This window comes from Scomber scombrus, chromosome 1, assembly GCF_963691925.1.
Source record: "Scomber scombrus chromosome 1, fScoSco1.1, whole genome shotgun sequence".
NCBI lineage: Eukaryota > Metazoa > Chordata > Actinopteri > Scombriformes > Scombridae > Scomber > Scomber scombrus.
Window position 1 is genome coordinate 7,800,989 of NC_084970.1, and position 17,317 is coordinate 7,818,305.

Consider the following 17,317-nt stretch of genomic DNA (forward strand, 5'->3'; position numbering starts at 1 on the left):
ACAAACAGTTTATTGCTACTGCTCTACTGCCACCAGCTGTACAGGAGTATGCACTGACACAGGAGGACGGCAACAAATATCCAGACATTTTTCAAGATGTATACAAAATACTCTGCTTTGCATAATAGTTGGTATCTGATGAAGTTTTGTTCAGTTCTGTGTGTTTAGTTAGTTGGTAGAACAGTGTTTGATGATTGAAACAATCCCATTGCAGACATCTCTGCCCTGTATTGAGTTGGTGTGTCCTATATTTTGAATCCCCAATTTCGTGCATCACACCATAAACCACTTTGTGACCCTGGTACACCATATTTGTGCCTCTGTCACACCATATACCTTGTACCCCTGGCACACCATACTACTTCATTCCAGAGCCAAAGACCAGTTTTCTTGTTTTAACTTTTATGACACCTTCTGCTTCAAACCCAAAAAGTCAGAAGAATTGGGAGGTCTGTTTTCAAAGTCAGAAATCACAAAGAAAATCAAGATCAAGTGAGCTTTTTTCTGCTCCACAGGAGGTTTCTGTTCTCCTTGAGCTTGTCTTAGGACACCTGCGTTACCGTCAAACTTCCCACCTAACACTGTCTCTGGGGCAGGTGGCCCATGGTCTTTTTAACTACAACAATTTTAACATACCCTACTGGAACTGGGATAACCCCGGTCGCTGACACCAAACTTGCCCTCCAGTTGAGCTTTGTTAAAAGATTTAAAGTTTACGCATACCAATTACAGGGCCATGAAAGAGTCCTGTGTTGTTTTTTTCATCACTACCTCCCCAAGATGGGAGTGGGTGATTTCCCCGCTTGATGTCTTCCTTGGATATGATTCCCGTTTCTCCGGCTCCCTCTATGGAATAAAACCCTGGTAAAAAATTCCTGGTTACCTGATGGGATGAACATGCAAAGACTGCATCTCACTGGGGTAAAAGGGCGGGGGGAAATCGAATACACAACCCCACAGTTCATTAAAGATGCATAAACCAAAGAAAACCTCAAGTAAGCAATAATCCCCCCACTTCTTCAAAACGCTAAACAACATTTTGTGATGAAAAAAATCTTAATAGCTTTATCGTCTCTCATGTTAAAACAGCAGATGAAGCCCCCCACGTTCACCCACCCACTCATATCACACCCCCACCAGGCTATAGGGTGTGAAAACCTGTTTCATTGTGGAGCTAAACAAAAAAAAGGGACTGGCACTCTCAGATGTCACTCTGAGAGACTGTTACGAAGGTTTGTGTGGTTGTTGTGGTCTGTGGATCCCTGCTTGGCTGTTAGTGTTTGTACTACATGTAAAAAACATGTAGATACACACATAGATGGAAATAACACAACAATAATCATTTTGCACTGACTTTATTAAAGTTTAATTAAACATTTTAGACAAGTTTTAGTTTTATCTTAAGCCCTACTATCTGAATATATTGAAAGAATCTGGTAACAGGAACTGCAAGGTCATAATAGCTTTTGTTTTCCTAAATAATATCTTTGGCTGTGAAGGGGTCAGCAGGTCAGCAGTGTTGTTAGCATCTGTAGAGCAGGTTGATCCTTTTGACGTCCCAGCCTGACATGCCTCGCCTCTGACCGATCTGGGCTCTGGGGTTGGGGAAAGGGGTGATGGTGTCCCTGCCATTGATGGAGAAGGCTGTTCTTCCATAGTGCATGATGGATGAGTAGTCGTAAGGAGTGTTCAGGTTGTTGGTGTTCTGCTTGTGGAAGTTGTAGGCCATCGCTCGGTCCATGTTCTGCCAGTTGATCCTGACGTAGCCATCACGGTCGCTCCTGGTCTGCTCGTGCTGGAAGCCCAGAGCGTGGATAATCTCGTGCTGGATGATGCCGTGGTAGAGGCAGCCCTGCTTGTTGATAGAGAGCACCTGCCTGCCTCCTGATCTGCCCAGAGCCGAGAAGCATCCGCCTCTGCTCTCGATGCTGAGAAAGTCGCGCTGGTTGCTACGGCGGACGAAGCGGATGCAGGTACTTCTGTGGAAGCCACTCATGGCTCTCTCAATCTTCTGCCTCTCCCAGTTGGCGAACTGACCGCTGATAGTGAAGGGGACCACCACCTGGCCATTAGAGGCCTTCCTCTACAGGCAGCTCTGGGACCTGCATCGTATGGCGTTTCTGGTGTTGGGGGGCAGCAGGTCTCCTTCCAGCAGGATCTCATTGGTGGCATTGTTGGAAATCAGAATTCTGGTGCCGATGTCAACAGTGTCATCATTCACCTCGTCTTCAATGTCTTCCTCCTGGAGAAGACCTTCTCCACTGATTTCCTCCTGGATAGGATCTGCCTGAGAGAGGCCGAGCAGCAGCAGCAGCAGCAGGCTGACAGAGGGATTCATCTTCAACGTGGGTCTGGTGTCTGTGGAGCTTCTGTGGAGATCTGCTGTGGAGAGACTCCTTGAAGCTTGATGTCTGACTCAGGTCAGTCCAGGGTCTTTATACGCTCCTCCACAGGTGTGTCTGCAGAGGATTATGGGTTAGGGTCCACACTGTTAGTCCTAAACAAACCTCTGAAGGGAGGACTCCACAGACAAACCTACTTCTTAAACAAGGTTTGTTATGTCTGTCCATTATTGATGAACATGGGTGGGACATGTTTTTCTAAACATTTTATATGGTCGTCAGTTTAAGCTGACTAATGTATATCTTTACATTGTTGCGATATTTATTTGTATGTTTAATTGAATACCCTATTTCTTACCAGAAAAATGTATCTGCTGATTTACAGACGTCTCTTTCACAATGTCAGTCCATGGCAAAAAGTCTTTTGGACCCAATAGCATCATGTTATGTTGTAATTACATAGTTCGGCCGCTATTTCATATTAGCTTCAAAGCCTGGCGCTCTTCCTGGTGGCTTGGTTCCCTATGACATAGGGGATGTCACATAGGGCCTATGTGACATGTTGAATGATTTGAAATGAGTGTCAGTGTCTTAAACTTCTAAAATTAGGTTGAAGTGAAAGTTTGTGGATTTATGTTGCCCAAATAATTAAAAACTGTATGTATGGTGTAACCTGATTTAATTCCACTATGTAATAATGGCTATTGAGCCAGCACAGATGCTATGAAGTTGTACTTGAACAAATATGAATGTTCACTTTGTTTAAAGAGTGTGGTGGATCAGACTGGGAGTTAAAAGGGAGAAACCACACTATTGGACTTGACTACAACAAAACAAGGACAGTAAACCAAACAACAAATATTGAAACAAAGAAACACTATGCACTAGGGAGAGTTTTGAATATGATTTCATGTCCACACCACTTTGAAATAAAAGGAAAATTGGGAAGAGAAACTCATGGTTTGTGTCTGAACACGTCATCTTTGTTTTCAGAAAAACTGAAGGTGCATAAAAAAACAATCATTTGTTACTGTGGTACTATCTTTGGGACCCGTAACACAAGCAGTGATTATAAATATCATTTTCATGATGGGGTTACACAGACAGAAACATTTGAGATGCTATTTGATGATAGTTGAAATGAGACAGCTGAGTGATTTTGCACTGCTTAATAAAACTCCTGTGATTTTAAATTGATTCTAAAATGATTATATTAAGGGATTTGTTAACTGAAAGAACATGTTACTGCCAACAGGGCACACACGCACAGTACAGAGAATATCATAGTCCCCCTCCCATTTCGCCAGGTTGGGGACAATGAATTAGTATGATACGATTTGTTTCAAAACTTCATGTTACAGTCTGTTTGAATATAAGTTGCTATAATTCAACAGATTGTAAATTATGCTGTAAATGATGTCAGTGTATGGTGTTTTAAAGTCTTGTTCCATGTGCCCCTTTTTAACCTTGAGCACCTGCCCCTCTAAAGGTCTCTGCACAGCCCTGATATGAAGTAACAATAAGCAAAACTCATTTTTGAGTTGAGGGAGACTTTAAAAAGACATTAGTAAAACTAAAATAAAACAACTCTTAAAAGAGTCTTGAATGCATTTATGTAAAAATAGTCTTAATGCTTAACATTTTCAATTCAAGTCAAGTCAGTTTGGTTCAGTTAATGTAAACTCAATCTGACAAAATGTCACCTTTGGCATGATATCATGTGAAATGTAGTTAATAATGTTTGAATCATCAACCACAAGGTTTATGTCAGAGAGTAACTATGTTAGTATAGTGCTCAATATAATTCATGATGCTTCATTATTTAATCTGATGAATTTATCCAGAGTCTGAACCTTGTCCTGTCATGTGTTTTCTTGTCAGGTTATCCTGCACTGTGTGACAAATTCAAATGTGGCTGTATTGATATTTACATTCAACCCTTACATATTGTTCAGGGTCAAATTTGACCCCCCCCCCTCCTTTTTTCCTTTTCTTTTTTACCATATGAGAGCAGTTAAAATTTAATTTAGATAGACTTTTCCTAATGTGACCCACAGTATACAGAGATGGAAATAAAATGCTTTTTTTTTTAGCAGCTGATTTTATAGAAGCAAATGTAGTCGTTTAATCTGTGTTTATTAAAAGAATCCAAAATCAGCATTCAAACATGTTTGCTGTATTCATCATATTCTATAAAATGATCTCCTGGATTATAAAATAGTGATTGTGAATGTCTTTTTTTCCACAAGATTAATCAAAAAGAATTAAATTGATATTAATCAAACATTTATTAATGACTGATGGGGAATTTATGAATGTGAATGGTGTAGAGACTAATTATGAGTTTCAATATGAACAGTATGTAAGGGTTAAGGTACTTAGCTTAGTGGTTGGAAAATGAAAGTGTCATGGAAATCCTTTTCCTATATTATATAATTATTGGTAAAATAACATAATTATTTATATGGTGTGACAAAATGAGACAACAGTAATTAGACATTTTTCACTGATTTTATTAAAGACATTTTAGACAACTTTTAGACTTCATCTTACGCTCTACTATCTGAATATATTGAAAGAATCTGGTAACAGGAACTGCAAGGTCATAATAGCTTTTGTTTTCCTAAATAATATCTTTGGCTGTGAAGGGGTCAGCAGGTCAGCAGTGTTGTTAGCATCTGTAGAGCAGGTTGATCCTTTTGACGTCCCAGCCTGACATGCCTCGCCTCTGACCGATCTGGGCTCTGGGGTTGGGGAAAGGGGTGATGGTGTCCCTGCCATTGATGGAGAAGGCTGTTCTTCCATAGTGCATGATGGATGAGTAGTCGTAAGGAGTGTTCAGGTTGTTGGTGTTCTGCTTGTGGAAGTTGTAGGCCATCGCTCGGTCCATGTTCTGCCAGTTGATCCTGACGTAGCCATCACGGTCGCTCCTGGTCTGCTCGTGCTGGAAGCCCAGAGCGTGGATAATCTCGTGCTGGATGATGCCGTGGTAGAGGCAGCCCTGCTTGTTGATAGAGAGCACCTGCCTGCCTCCTGATCTGCCCAGAGCCGAGAAGCATCCGCCTCTGCTCTCGATGCTGAGAAAGTCGCGCTGGTTACTACGGCGGACGAAGCGGATGCAGGTACTTCTGTGGAAGCCACTCATGGCTCTCTCAATCTTCTGCCTCTCCCAGTTGGCGAACTGACCGCTGATAGTGAAGGGGACCACCACCTGGCCATTAGAGGCCTTCCTCCACAGGCAGCTCTGGGACCTGCATCGTATGGCGTTTCTGGTGTTGGGGGGCAGCAGGTCTCCTTCCAGCAGGATCTCATTGGTGGCATTGTTGGAAATCAGAATTCTGGTGCCGATGTCAACAGTGTCATCATTCACCTCATCTTCGATGTCTTCCTCCTGGAGAGGACCTTCTCCACTGATTTCCTCCTGGATAGGATCTGCCTGAGAGAGGCCGAGCAGCAGCAGCAGCAGCAGGCTGACAGAGGGATTCATCTTCAACGTGGGTCTGGTGTCTGTGGAGCTTCTGTGGAGATCTGCTGTGGAGAGACTCCTTGAAGCTTGATGTCTGACTCAGGTCAGTCCAGGGTCTTTATACTCTCCTCCACAGGTGTGTCTGCAGAGGATTATGGGTTGGGGTCCACACTGTTAGTCCTAAACAAACCTCTGAAGGGAGGACTCCACAGACAAACCTACTTTTTAAACATGGTTTGTTATGTCTGTCCATTATTGATGAACATGGGTGGGACATGTTTTTCTAAACATTTTATATGGTCGTCAGTTTAAGCTGACTAATGTATATCTTTACATTGTTGCGATATTTATTTGTATGTTTAATTGAATACCCTATTTCTTACCAGAAAAATGTATCTGCTGATTTACAGACGTCTCTTTCACAATGTCAGTCCATGGCAAAAAGTCTTTTGGACCCAATAGCATCGTGTGATGTTGTAATGACATAGTTTAGCCACTATGTCATATTAGCTTCAAAGCCTGGCGCTCTTCCTGGGGTCTTGGTTCCCTTCGACCCCTAGACTTTACATTGTGATGTGATTTGTGTGTGACACCGCACACAGCAGCACTTGTAGAAAGGACAATCATCATGCTGTGAGCAGTTCACATTTATGGTGTGACTTTTTACATTTTATAGTGTCATATCCAGTGAGGGGGCTCTGAACAGTTGACAAATATTTTCAATTACATTATTTCTGTTGGTGGGATGCTTATGAGTCAGTTCATTTCAGAGAAATGCTTAATTACATTTTCAGAGTTAAAGTTGAGTGAATCCTCAACCTTGGGTTTAAAGCAAACATATTTTGGGTTCATATGACATAGGGGATGTCACATAGGGCCTACAGTATGTGACATGTTGAATGATTTGAAATGAGTGTCAGTGTCTTAAACTGAAACAAGGTTTGTTATGTCTGTCCATTATTGATGAACATGGGTGGGACATGTTTTTCTAAACATTTTATATGGTCGTCAGTTTAAGCTGAATAATGTATATCTTTACATTACTGTGGCACTTATTTATATATTTAATTAAATACCAAATGTATTACCTTTATTCAGTTATACCATCAAATATAAAAGTTAAAGTAAAGCCTTTTATAATGGTCACTGCCTCCATATAGAAAAATCTGTAATATCCGGAGGAAACATTAAACCCTGAATTAAATTTTCAATTTGATCAATGAATCAGTCTCATATTGATTTCATCAGAATACGTAACTGTTACTATATATCTATAAACAAATGATACAGCCAAAATACTATGTGAAGATATGAGTCTTCATTATTTCCTTTAAAAATCAACCTTGTGGCTAATGACAGCACAATTAACTTTTTAAATGAAATTCTATTCATCAATATATATTTACAAAATATTTACATAATATTATTAAAGAATAATTACTAAGGGAAGGCTAAACTTCAGTGTTGTAATAATAACTGTTGCATTAAACTTAATAATGTTTTCTTTGTACTTGTTCATTCATTTGGAGGATTGTGCTTCACTGTGCAGAGTTCGACACTAAAAGAATGTTTTCACTTTCATCTGCTGAAGGAGGAAAGCTTTTCTTTTTGCTTGGAGATTATCTAAATTTAAGGAGTGAGCCTACCAGCAGGATTTGTGACATCACAACTAGTTTGGATCCAATCCTGGTCCAGCATGCAATTTAAACAGTGTGATGTGGAAAGTTGAAGCCTGCAGTACACAAACACTGAGAAAATGACTCAACAGTGAAGTAGGATATATCGTGTGTCCAGCAGTTAAAGGTGCAGTTTGTTGAATTTCAAATCTTGAATCTTGAGTATTCTGGCATTTTGTAAACACACACTGCTGAGAGTTATGTTAGCCGTAAGAGCTAAGAGACTTCTTCCCATAATTTGTATGTATTCGGAGCTTATAGGATGTATCACATTATTAAATATGTTTGTCATTTTTACTGTCTTGATACATACGAGCAGCGTCTGGTGTAGCTTCTTCGCGGCGGAACAAAAAAATGGGAGTTTCAACTCGGACGTATAAACCATGAGCACGTCCTGCACTCTGGTTTGTTACATGCGAATATTGTATGGAGTTTGCTGAACGGTGGATTAAAAACAAATCAGAGACTTTGCATTCACATCATCGCTGCTGCTGCTGCTGCTCTCCTCTCTGGCTGGTAAAGCAAACGTCAAGCTCTAATGAAATCAGTCATTTGTCATTTACTCATTGCAGAACTTGGATTTTTTTTTTATCGGAAATGTGCATCTGCTGCTGCATAGTTCCATATTTTGACCATTTATAAATACGCGTGTTTCTCCTTAGTATTGCGTATTGTGGTTTTTTGCACGTCTGCATGCATACTTTGTTAACAGGTTTTCACGTGTAATATTTCGACATTTGCGCTACACTGTTGAACACCACCAATAAAAACAAACAAACCAAAAGAAAAACAAAAATTAAACTTAGTGAATCCCCGATGTTATTTCGATTGGTGTATTTCAGTCATGCCTAAAACAGAAGTTCTCACTATTCAGTTTGAGTTCCTCAACCTCAAACATCCTCCAGCGCCATTTCAATCTCATTAAGGAATGTAGTTATACACAGTCTAAGATCACCATCAGATTGGTAGAATAAGTTGGCTGAAAAGTCAAAGCTCCAGCAACATTTGTAGTAGCCTATAAATAACTTTATTAACAGACCAACGTGTTTTGGCTTGTCGCCTTCATCCGGGTAATCTCAGATAACTTGAAAATACATCTTTTTACAGTAATTTGAAATGTGAACCAACCGAAGAGCTCCGAATACTACTTGAAGAGGGTTTTCCTATTTGTCCTACTTCATATTCACAAAAACTCACATCAGCCACCTGGAAGACCCATGGAAGACCAAAAGAGAGAATAACAAGTTTTTGTAGACTACCACATTAAATACTTTACACCACTACCCACTTTAAGGTCCTTTATTAAAGACAGCTCTCAGTTCTTCATTTTCCTAAAAGAATTACCACAAATTGAATCAGATGTATTCACAGACACCACCAGCATGGTTTGAATGCACTGGAACTGTTCCAGAAACTTCCACCCTGTTTCTATAGAATAAGTTGGCTCAAAGCTTATTTGTCTTGTAAATTCAAAGTCATAAATGTAGTGTACGTGGTCTTTTACATGTTAGGGAACATAACCCACTACCATCCTGCTGTATCTCCTAGCAGGCATGTCTCAGGATAGTCAACACGGCAAGTGGACCATCTCCAGCAGTGATGATGACGATGATGAGGTTCTTCCTCCTTCTGGGACTACCATGTCAAAGTCCCACCGAGTATCTGACAGCTCCCACTGTTCTAACTCTCACCCCGCCCCCAAACTGGAACCAGCAACAGCCAGTGTGGAGGTGAAACCAGAACCAGCTCCTGTATCCTCGCTTCTCATTGGCTCTGAGGCCAGACAATTAGCCGCAGTGAACCAGTTGAATCCAGTCAAGTACGAGTCCAGTCCTTCGTTGGCTGGAAAGCGGAAGAAAGATGTGTCAGACGGATCAGGCTGGGCCCTCTCTGATAGTGATGATGATAATGATGATGATGCAGCCAATGGGAAAAGTGTCAGTAAAGTACCAAAGAGGCAGCCTCCGAGCCCCAAAGCTAAGAAACCGAAGGTGGAGAATGAGCGTCCTCCCAGCCCCCACGGCCGGTTCTACTATATCGATGAGCCCGAGGACTTCTTTGAATCCAGTGTTCCTTGCCTGAATGACACATACAGGTTCTACCTCAACAAGGTCACCGGCCTGGACAGGAAGCATAACAGCGGAGCTCTGCACATCAGAGGTGAGAGGAGTTCAGTTTAATTAGGTTTGGTGCAGAAAGTTTGGTTTGACATTTAAGGGACAAAAAGAGGATGAACTGGCAAAGATCACTGCCTTCTATTAATACTTGAGTTACTTTTAGTTCATTTTTATCAAAGGGCACCAGAGAGATCTATTTAGAGACCCTCCAGTCAAATGAAGGTCCTACTTTTAATCCCCCAGTTACCTCACCTCCTTTATTTCTGAGCCTGGCTGCTGATTTGGGGATTCCACCACTGCCAAAAAGATACCAATCCTCTCTTGTCATCAGTCATTTAAAACAGTTCTATCCAATAATCCAATCCAATGACTTGTGTTTTCTTCTAGACATCTTGTCTCCATTATTTGGGACCTTGAAAGAATCCGTTCAGGTGAGCAATCACACAAACTGCAGGGTCTCTCCCAGGACATTGTTAAACTGAGGTGGCAAGACACCCAGATCTTGATGGATATTCATCTAAATATAGCCTCTGTTCTTTTTCCTTGAAGGTTTATTTCATTTTTTCTTAAAGTATTCTTTATGATGTTGACAGAGATGGTTTCAGGAGAGGCGCTGCACCTCTGCTATAAAACACTGTTATGTCCTGGTTTTTTTTACATATTTTATCAATGTGCTCTGGTCTGCCATTAACACACTCTTTTCCTTCACAGTTCAACTACTGCTTTGATATTGCCTGGATGGTTCAGCAGTACCCACCAGAGTTTAGGTAAGGTCTCTTCATTGCTATCATCACATTATAACAAACATACCTTTATTATATATTGATTAGCAGGATGCTGCTGATGTCCAGAATTTCACAAAAGGAAATTTGACATTTTATGTAACTGAAGTAAACAGTGACCTCTAGTGTATTATTTACTGAAGTAAGCATTTCCTGAGCTTGCTTTACATGAGTTAGTTATTTAAAAAAATCACAGTGTTAATATTTTGGAGTGTGTTTGCATTGCTAGGTAAAAAGATTTTAACATGATTTTGTTCAAGGGTGATAAATAAATATATATATAAATAATGGAGCTCTATTTTTGTCATTTTTATTCCCAACATTTAGTTATGTTTCCTCAGATTTTTAGATTTTATTCTCAGATTGGAAAAGGCTCTACAAAGAACATTTTCATCAATAATGGGACATTAAAAACAATAACCAGATGTTAAATCAAGGTGACACACTACACATATTAGTTAAGGAAGGTGATGATACTGGGGATTATCAGGTCAAATATGCCCCCATGTGACCCTTTGGTTCTGCGTTGTGTTTTCAGGGACCTTCCAGTTCTGATCGTCCATGGGGATAAGAGGGAGGCCAAGGCCCGACTGGTGCAGCAGGCTCAGCCCTACCCTCAAGTTCGATTCTGCCAGGTACAAACTCACCACTGCAATTTTATTTTATTATATTTTTTATTGTAAAACACCACCACTAAAATGTGAATTACTTATTATACAGCTGATAGTATGTATTGTAAACTCTGAAGTGCAAAGTAGGATACCCATGCTGGATCATGGTTTTTAATGGGACTAAAGAGTTTGACTTTCCCTGACAGGCCAAGCTGGATATTGCTTTTGGAACTCACCACACGTAAGCGTTTCTCTTGTTTCCTGTCTGCTGGTATTGCTTTCCTGATATTGTCTCTAGCTGAAACATAATGGGCTTGACACTAGTTGAGCTCAGTCGGAAATTATTTGTGGGACACTTGTCTAAAATGGAAATCCTTATTTCCAGCAGAGGGTGTGTCCATAGTTGTCTGTCCCTAATATAATTCTAGTGTCTGTCATTTTACAGACTAAACTTTTTGTCTTTTATACCTGCATTATTGGGGCTAAACTAGTCAGCACACTATCACCCTTTCATAGCAGACATTTTGAAAACACAGGTATAATTAATAACCTTAATAACGAGTGCATTACATGTGGATGAGCCAGTTCCTATTACTGAACTGAGCCGTCATTAATGTTACTTATTACACCTGTGTGCTTCCTGCTATAACGAGTCACAATGTGTTTATTGCTAACCGTTGCACTCTGTATTAACTTTTAATGACTTTACACTCACTCAACATTGCACATTCTGTATGAAATTAAACATTGAGTTACTGACTGGCAGATACAGTGGTTTTGTTAACTGCAGAATGTACCATTATGCATGATTGTCTTATATAGTAGATATTAAAAGTCTTGTAGTGTACTATTTCTTACTGTTCTATACAGCAGGTAATTGTCCTCTGTCTATGAACAGGAAGATGATGTTGCTGTGGTATGAGGAAGGCTTCAGAGTCATCATTCTCACCTCCAACCTCATCAGAGCTGACTGGTACCAGAAAACACAAGGGTAAGAATTTTTATATAACCAACCAAGTGTTTTACAACTCCAACGTGCTGAGTGTTAACAGAAGAGTTCAACAGTAGTTTGATATTTGTTGTATGATAACCTGATGTAAAGACTGGTTATGGTAATCTGTTGGGTTTTTTCCCCTCCCAATTCAGTATGTGGATGAGCCCCCTGTTCCCACGGTTACCAAAGGGCAGCAGCGCGACTGCGGGTGAGTCGCCTACCTTCTTTAAGAGGGACATGCTGGAATACCTGGCATCGTACCGCGCACCAGAGCTAGAAGAGTGGATCCAAAGAATCAAAGAGCATGACCTGTCAGAGACAAGGCACGTAAAGTTACACATACGCGCATATGTGATACAGACTTCTGCTGTTGAAATAAGACTAATATTAGTGTCTGTCTTTAGGGTGTATTTGGTCGGCTCAACCCCAGGGAGGTACGTTGGTGCAGACATGGAGCGCTGGGGACACCTGAGGCTGAGGAAGGTTGGTTCTTCCTGTTTTCTCCTGCTCTCCTCATCTCCTCTTCTTCTTTGTCATTTAGCATGAATTCTAGATAATTACATGTGTCATTACATTTCATCTGGATACTCTCTTACTGGGGTCTCTTTCCCCTCCCTCTCATTTTATTCCTAGCTGTTGTATGACCACGCAGACCCTATTCCCGGTGAGGAGCGGTGGCCTGTGGTCGGCCAGTTCTCCAGCATCGGCTCCATGGGACTGGATAAGACCAAGTGGTTGGCGGCGGAGTTTCAGCGCACCCTGACCACACTGGGGAAGAACTCTCTTAGGCCAGACCCCCCTGTTCACTTGGTACGTTCCATCAACATAAACCTTATGTGGACCCTTGATAGTATGATGCGGCTTTCAGATATTATGGGAAAGACATACAAAATAATGCTATAAAGGTTTCCACTACTTCTAATACTACTACTGCGGTTTATGGCAGAAATCTTTACACTTTCTCACTGTCTTTACTGGACATTTCATTGCCTAAAAACAATGTGTTAATAGTTTCTGCTGACTGATCACTTTATGATCTTTCTTGTCAAATACAAACATAACATATAAAATAAGATTAGAGTGCTCTGAATTACTAAAACAAGTAACCAATGGGATGATGTTTTGCAGGTATATCCATCAGTAGATGATGTGAGGACTAGTTTGGAAGGCTATCCTGGTGAGTATGTTTTTTTTAAACATTTAAAATATTCACTTGTTATAATGTTGTGTATCCTGGTTGTTACTTACATATATGAACAGCACTTTAATAAATGCAGGTTAACTTTGGAAGCTTGTTTTCTTGATCATATATTCATTTAACCATTAGCCTCATAATTTTCTACTTTAAGTGTCTGACTGATTTTAAATTGATGTCTTTGGTTGTGATGTACCTCGTCTTTTGTCCTCCAGCGGGGGGATCTCTTCCCTACAGCATCCAGACAGCTCAGAAACAACTTTGGCTCCACTCCTACTTCCAGTAAGTCCACTTCTACACATAACAAACTCAGCCCTACTGTAAGGGTACGGTGGTACTTCATTTGCAGTCGGCTAACTGATCCTACTATCCTTTCACGCATGTCCCTTCAGATTAACCAACACTTTTGTTATTGGTTAATTTTCCACTACAGTGTCTTGCAGGTAGACCACTAATATTTGATAGTTATGAACAAAATGACTAGCTTATTAAAGATTCTACTGAACCTCTATTCTTCAAGCTTAACGTGTGTGTGTGTGTGTGTGTGTGTAGCCGTTGGAAGGCGAACTCGACAGGCAGGACTCATGCAATGCCACACATCAAGACATACCTTAGGGCTTCGCCAGATTTCACTCAGCTGGCCTGGATCGTCATCACGAGGTGTGTGTGCTAGCTTCATATTTGTTCATTTATACAGTATCTAACATTATTTTATTAATTGCTGTGATAACTGATTTGAGAAATGGTACCATTGAAGTTTATGTGAAAACCAACCAGTGTTGTCGTGTTTCAGGTTCCATCTCCACCCTGATAACAGTGATCTTTTCCTTATCCATAGCAATGTTTTACAGTATTATACATTCTCTGTCTCTCTGTGTGTGTGTGTGTTTAGTGCCAACCTGTCTAAAGCAGCATGGGGTGCACTAGAAAAGAACAACACTCAGGTGATGGTTCGATCATATGAGCTGGGAGTCCTCTACCTGCCGTCTGCCTTTGTAAGAACCACACACACACACACACACACACACACACACACACACACACACACACACACACACACACACACACACACACACACACACACACACACACACACACACACACACACACACAATGTACATATAATATTCTTCTGCAAGAAAAAGGACTATCTGTGTGTGTTAGTGTGTTAAATAAGGGAAGTTGTTCTTAATGGTTTCTAAATGTTACTGAAGTGTATGACTTTGCAGAACTTGTGCATTTAGTGTGATGGTTATCTCCTTACAGAACATGAAGACCTTTCCTGTTCACAAAAATCCATTTCCTGCCTCCTCATCCTCCTCTGGTTTTCCTGTGCCCTTTGACCTCCCCCCCACACACTACTCTTCTAAAGGTACAGGACTACGTGTGTGTGTTTGACTCTAGCTCAGATGCAGTTTAGAGCAGGGCCTTTCAAAGTCATATATGTGATTAAAGCACCACATGATCTGTGTTATAATGCTGTTTGTACTCATTTCTATTAGCAATTAGAAAAATAGAAGCTGTTTTTTTCCCATGTCAGATTTCATACATCTGTGTAGTCTTTTCAGGATATATAGTTGTTTTAAACTTCAGTTAAACCTCCTTTGAAGACTATAGTGCAGTCACAGGGACCTCCTGTGGTATTTAAGTGACCATAACAACACAAAGAAACAAGCTCATCATGGCTACATCAGCAATGCGATGAGTTTAAAGTGGTTGTAAAAAAAAAAAACTGTCTAAACTGTCAGCGTCAGTCAGTGCTGTTTTGAAAATAAACACATAGGGGGCGCGGTGGCCCTCCTGGCCTTCAGCTAAGCCAGGCGTCACCATATTTATATTTAGTTCACTTTGAATAATCATGCAAATACACATATTATGGAAAAGTTGTTGAATGGGTTAGTAGTTTTCCTGTAATACTTCATTGCAGTTCTCCAGAGTTTAGTTATCAGAGAAACTGGAATACAGCCACACTGAAGGACTTTACGTCAGGGGAGAGAATTCCATGGCCACTTTCTGTGTCTGTCATGTTGTTTTTAGTTTGATACACAAGTCAAGAAATAGATGGTTGAGTGTCACTGAGACACACCTTAGTACATTTTTTTTTTTCAAACTTTAATCAGATAATTTTGCATGATTTAAAATCAATGCATGCTAATAATGAATGATGTGATCCAAGAGGTACCACTTCATATTAAAGGAAATATATATTATACTTTTCCTTATTTTAATCATATAGTGTTATAATGTTGGATGTTTATATTAAATGTAGCCAAAGTATTAAATAATGAGGTAAATGTATGTAGAAGTTATTCCCGTGGCTTCAGACTGCTCTGAACATTTGGTTTCCAACAGTTTTTTTCTACTCTCAGCCCAAGCCGATTTTGCCTTTCCATTTAATGTAACGCCATGTCTTTTTCTCTTAGAGTAAATAAAGGTATTCATCTAATTTTACTGACGTCTCTTCTCTCTTATGTTGACAGATCAGCCTTGGATCTGGAACATCCCGTACAACCAGGCTCCCGACACACACGGCAACATCTGGGTTCCCTCCTGAACGCACACACACTCACACTCACACTCACATACTGATCTCTGTCTTACTTTAAAACTGCTGTGGTTGTAACTGTCAGTACTGTTTCTATTGTGTTAGCTGTCTTTAACATCATATTTTTATATTTTTTTACCGTCCTGTAGAAAAGAAATAAAACATTAATCATTTTCCGGCGTTTACTGCTGGTCTTCTTTTAATAATCCAACAAGATTTAAGTATCAAGTGAAATACCTCATTACTGTATGTGAATTATTTTTATTACACATTAGGATACCAGTACACTTAAGTGACATTAGGGCACCAAATGATCAGTACTATGAGCATTAGTTTGTCTTGATAAAATATTTGGCGGTATTTTTTTTTTTACTTATCTTTTTCTCTCAATCTTAAAAAAACAACTGCAAATGAGTTTACTCAAATTCCCACTGATAAAGCTCATATCAGAGGTCAGGCGGGGCTACATTTTGTCTAAATGCAGCAAATACAGTATCTTACTGAGGTTACTTAGAGAAGTTACTTTTTAGTGGCAGTTCAGTGTACATCAGCTCTTTGAGTTCATCATTACTGCATAGCAGAGAAAAGAGTTTATTGGTTTTGAATGCTGCTCTGAATATGATGATTCATCAGTATGAGTTGTTCCTTAATATCAGCATGACGTTAGTTTTCATCAGCAGCTATTGGGCCTAAATTCACAACTGTTTGAAATGTGCGGAGTACCATATTTATTATGCAGGAATAACACACAATAGCCTGTTGTATGCTTTATTAGTTTGTTACCACTAAGTGCACAAAGTGGTGGTTTTCAGGGTCCATCTGTACCCACAGCACAGCAGCTTTTCTTACTCACCAAGTTCCCATGGTCTCCCAGGTTTAAATTAGTCACTGATTCAGCAGCTAGAACAAACAAGCAGGTCTTGGTGTAATGAGCACCTGTAGGGCTACACTTAAGAAGTCAAGTAACAAGTAAAACTTAGTAATCTAAGTAGGGTAACAGTCCTTGCCCTTGTGTTTTTTTTCCCTGAGTGCTGAAGTATACCTTTTCAAACCTGTATTTAACCAGTATACATTATGTCTAAGAGGGGCCTGTTCAGACATCTTTGCACTATAAGTGACTCCAAGTGCCCCAATGCTCATTTGTTCTTGCCTGTCAGACAGCCCGTTCACACCACTGATTGTCAGCATATTTTTTAGTTACTCCAGCTGTTTTATGACACTGATGCACATGAGGAAATCTGACATGTTGGTTGCTTTTACTGAAAAAACATCACAAATCTACTTTATCCATGTCTTTCAGGACTTGTTCTACTCTGTTTGGATACAAGGGAGAACACCTTGAGGTGTTTTGGAGTATGATCAGGTTAACTTGAGCAGTTTTTATGGATAAAAAGAGAAAACCTAAATGTTTGCACTGTAATTAAAACGTTGTGCATAAAATAACAGGAATATTTTTGAGTGTGTGTAGGAAAGGCTGGAACAAAACAGCTTGAATAGTTAGTGGAGCTGCATAACATAACCAGCCTGAAACATAAACAAACTAAGTAAGATGAATGTGGAGTGGAAAAAATATTCTAACAGTATAGTAC

General features: G+C 40.1%; 2 protein-coding genes and 1 pseudogene across 3 annotated transcripts; 1 reads left to right on the top strand and 2 right to left on the bottom strand.

Annotated features, from left to right (window-relative positions):
* Positions 1-1,522: 1,522 nt before the first annotated feature.
* Positions 1,523-2,338, bottom strand: LOC133980931 (high choriolytic enzyme 1-like; annotated as a pseudogene).
* A 2,675-nt stretch (positions 2,339-5,013) lies between these two features.
* On the bottom strand, positions 5,014-5,829 carry LOC133981085 (high choriolytic enzyme 1-like). The gene has a single exon (XM_062419974.1). The coding sequence runs from the start codon at positions 5,827-5,829 to the stop codon at positions 5,014-5,016; it is 816 nt and encodes a 271-aa protein (XP_062275958.1).
* A 2,063-nt stretch (positions 5,830-7,892) lies between these two features.
* tdp1 (tyrosyl-DNA phosphodiesterase 1) lies at positions 7,893-15,895 on the top strand. 2 transcript variants are annotated; one of them, XM_062419919.1, is made up of 16 exons: positions 7,893-8,000; positions 9,033-9,644; positions 9,989-10,032; positions 10,313-10,368; positions 10,922-11,018; positions 11,201-11,235; positions 11,893-11,985; positions 12,141-12,311; positions 12,393-12,471; positions 12,622-12,798; positions 13,117-13,165; positions 13,399-13,465; positions 13,736-13,843; positions 14,076-14,178; positions 14,450-14,555; positions 15,664-15,895. In XM_062419919.1, the coding sequence occupies exons 2-16, from the start codon at positions 9,038-9,040 to the stop codon at positions 15,735-15,737; spliced, it is 1,866 nt and encodes a 621-aa protein (XP_062275903.1). In that variant the 5' UTR covers positions 7,893-8,000; positions 9,033-9,037; the 3' UTR covers positions 15,738-15,895. The 2 variants fall into 2 exon arrangements, with proteins under 2 accessions (XP_062275903.1, XP_062275896.1); XM_062419912.1 differs by having other exon boundaries at positions 7,899-8,000; positions 9,036-9,644.
* Positions 15,896-17,317: the final 1,422 nt, after the last annotated feature.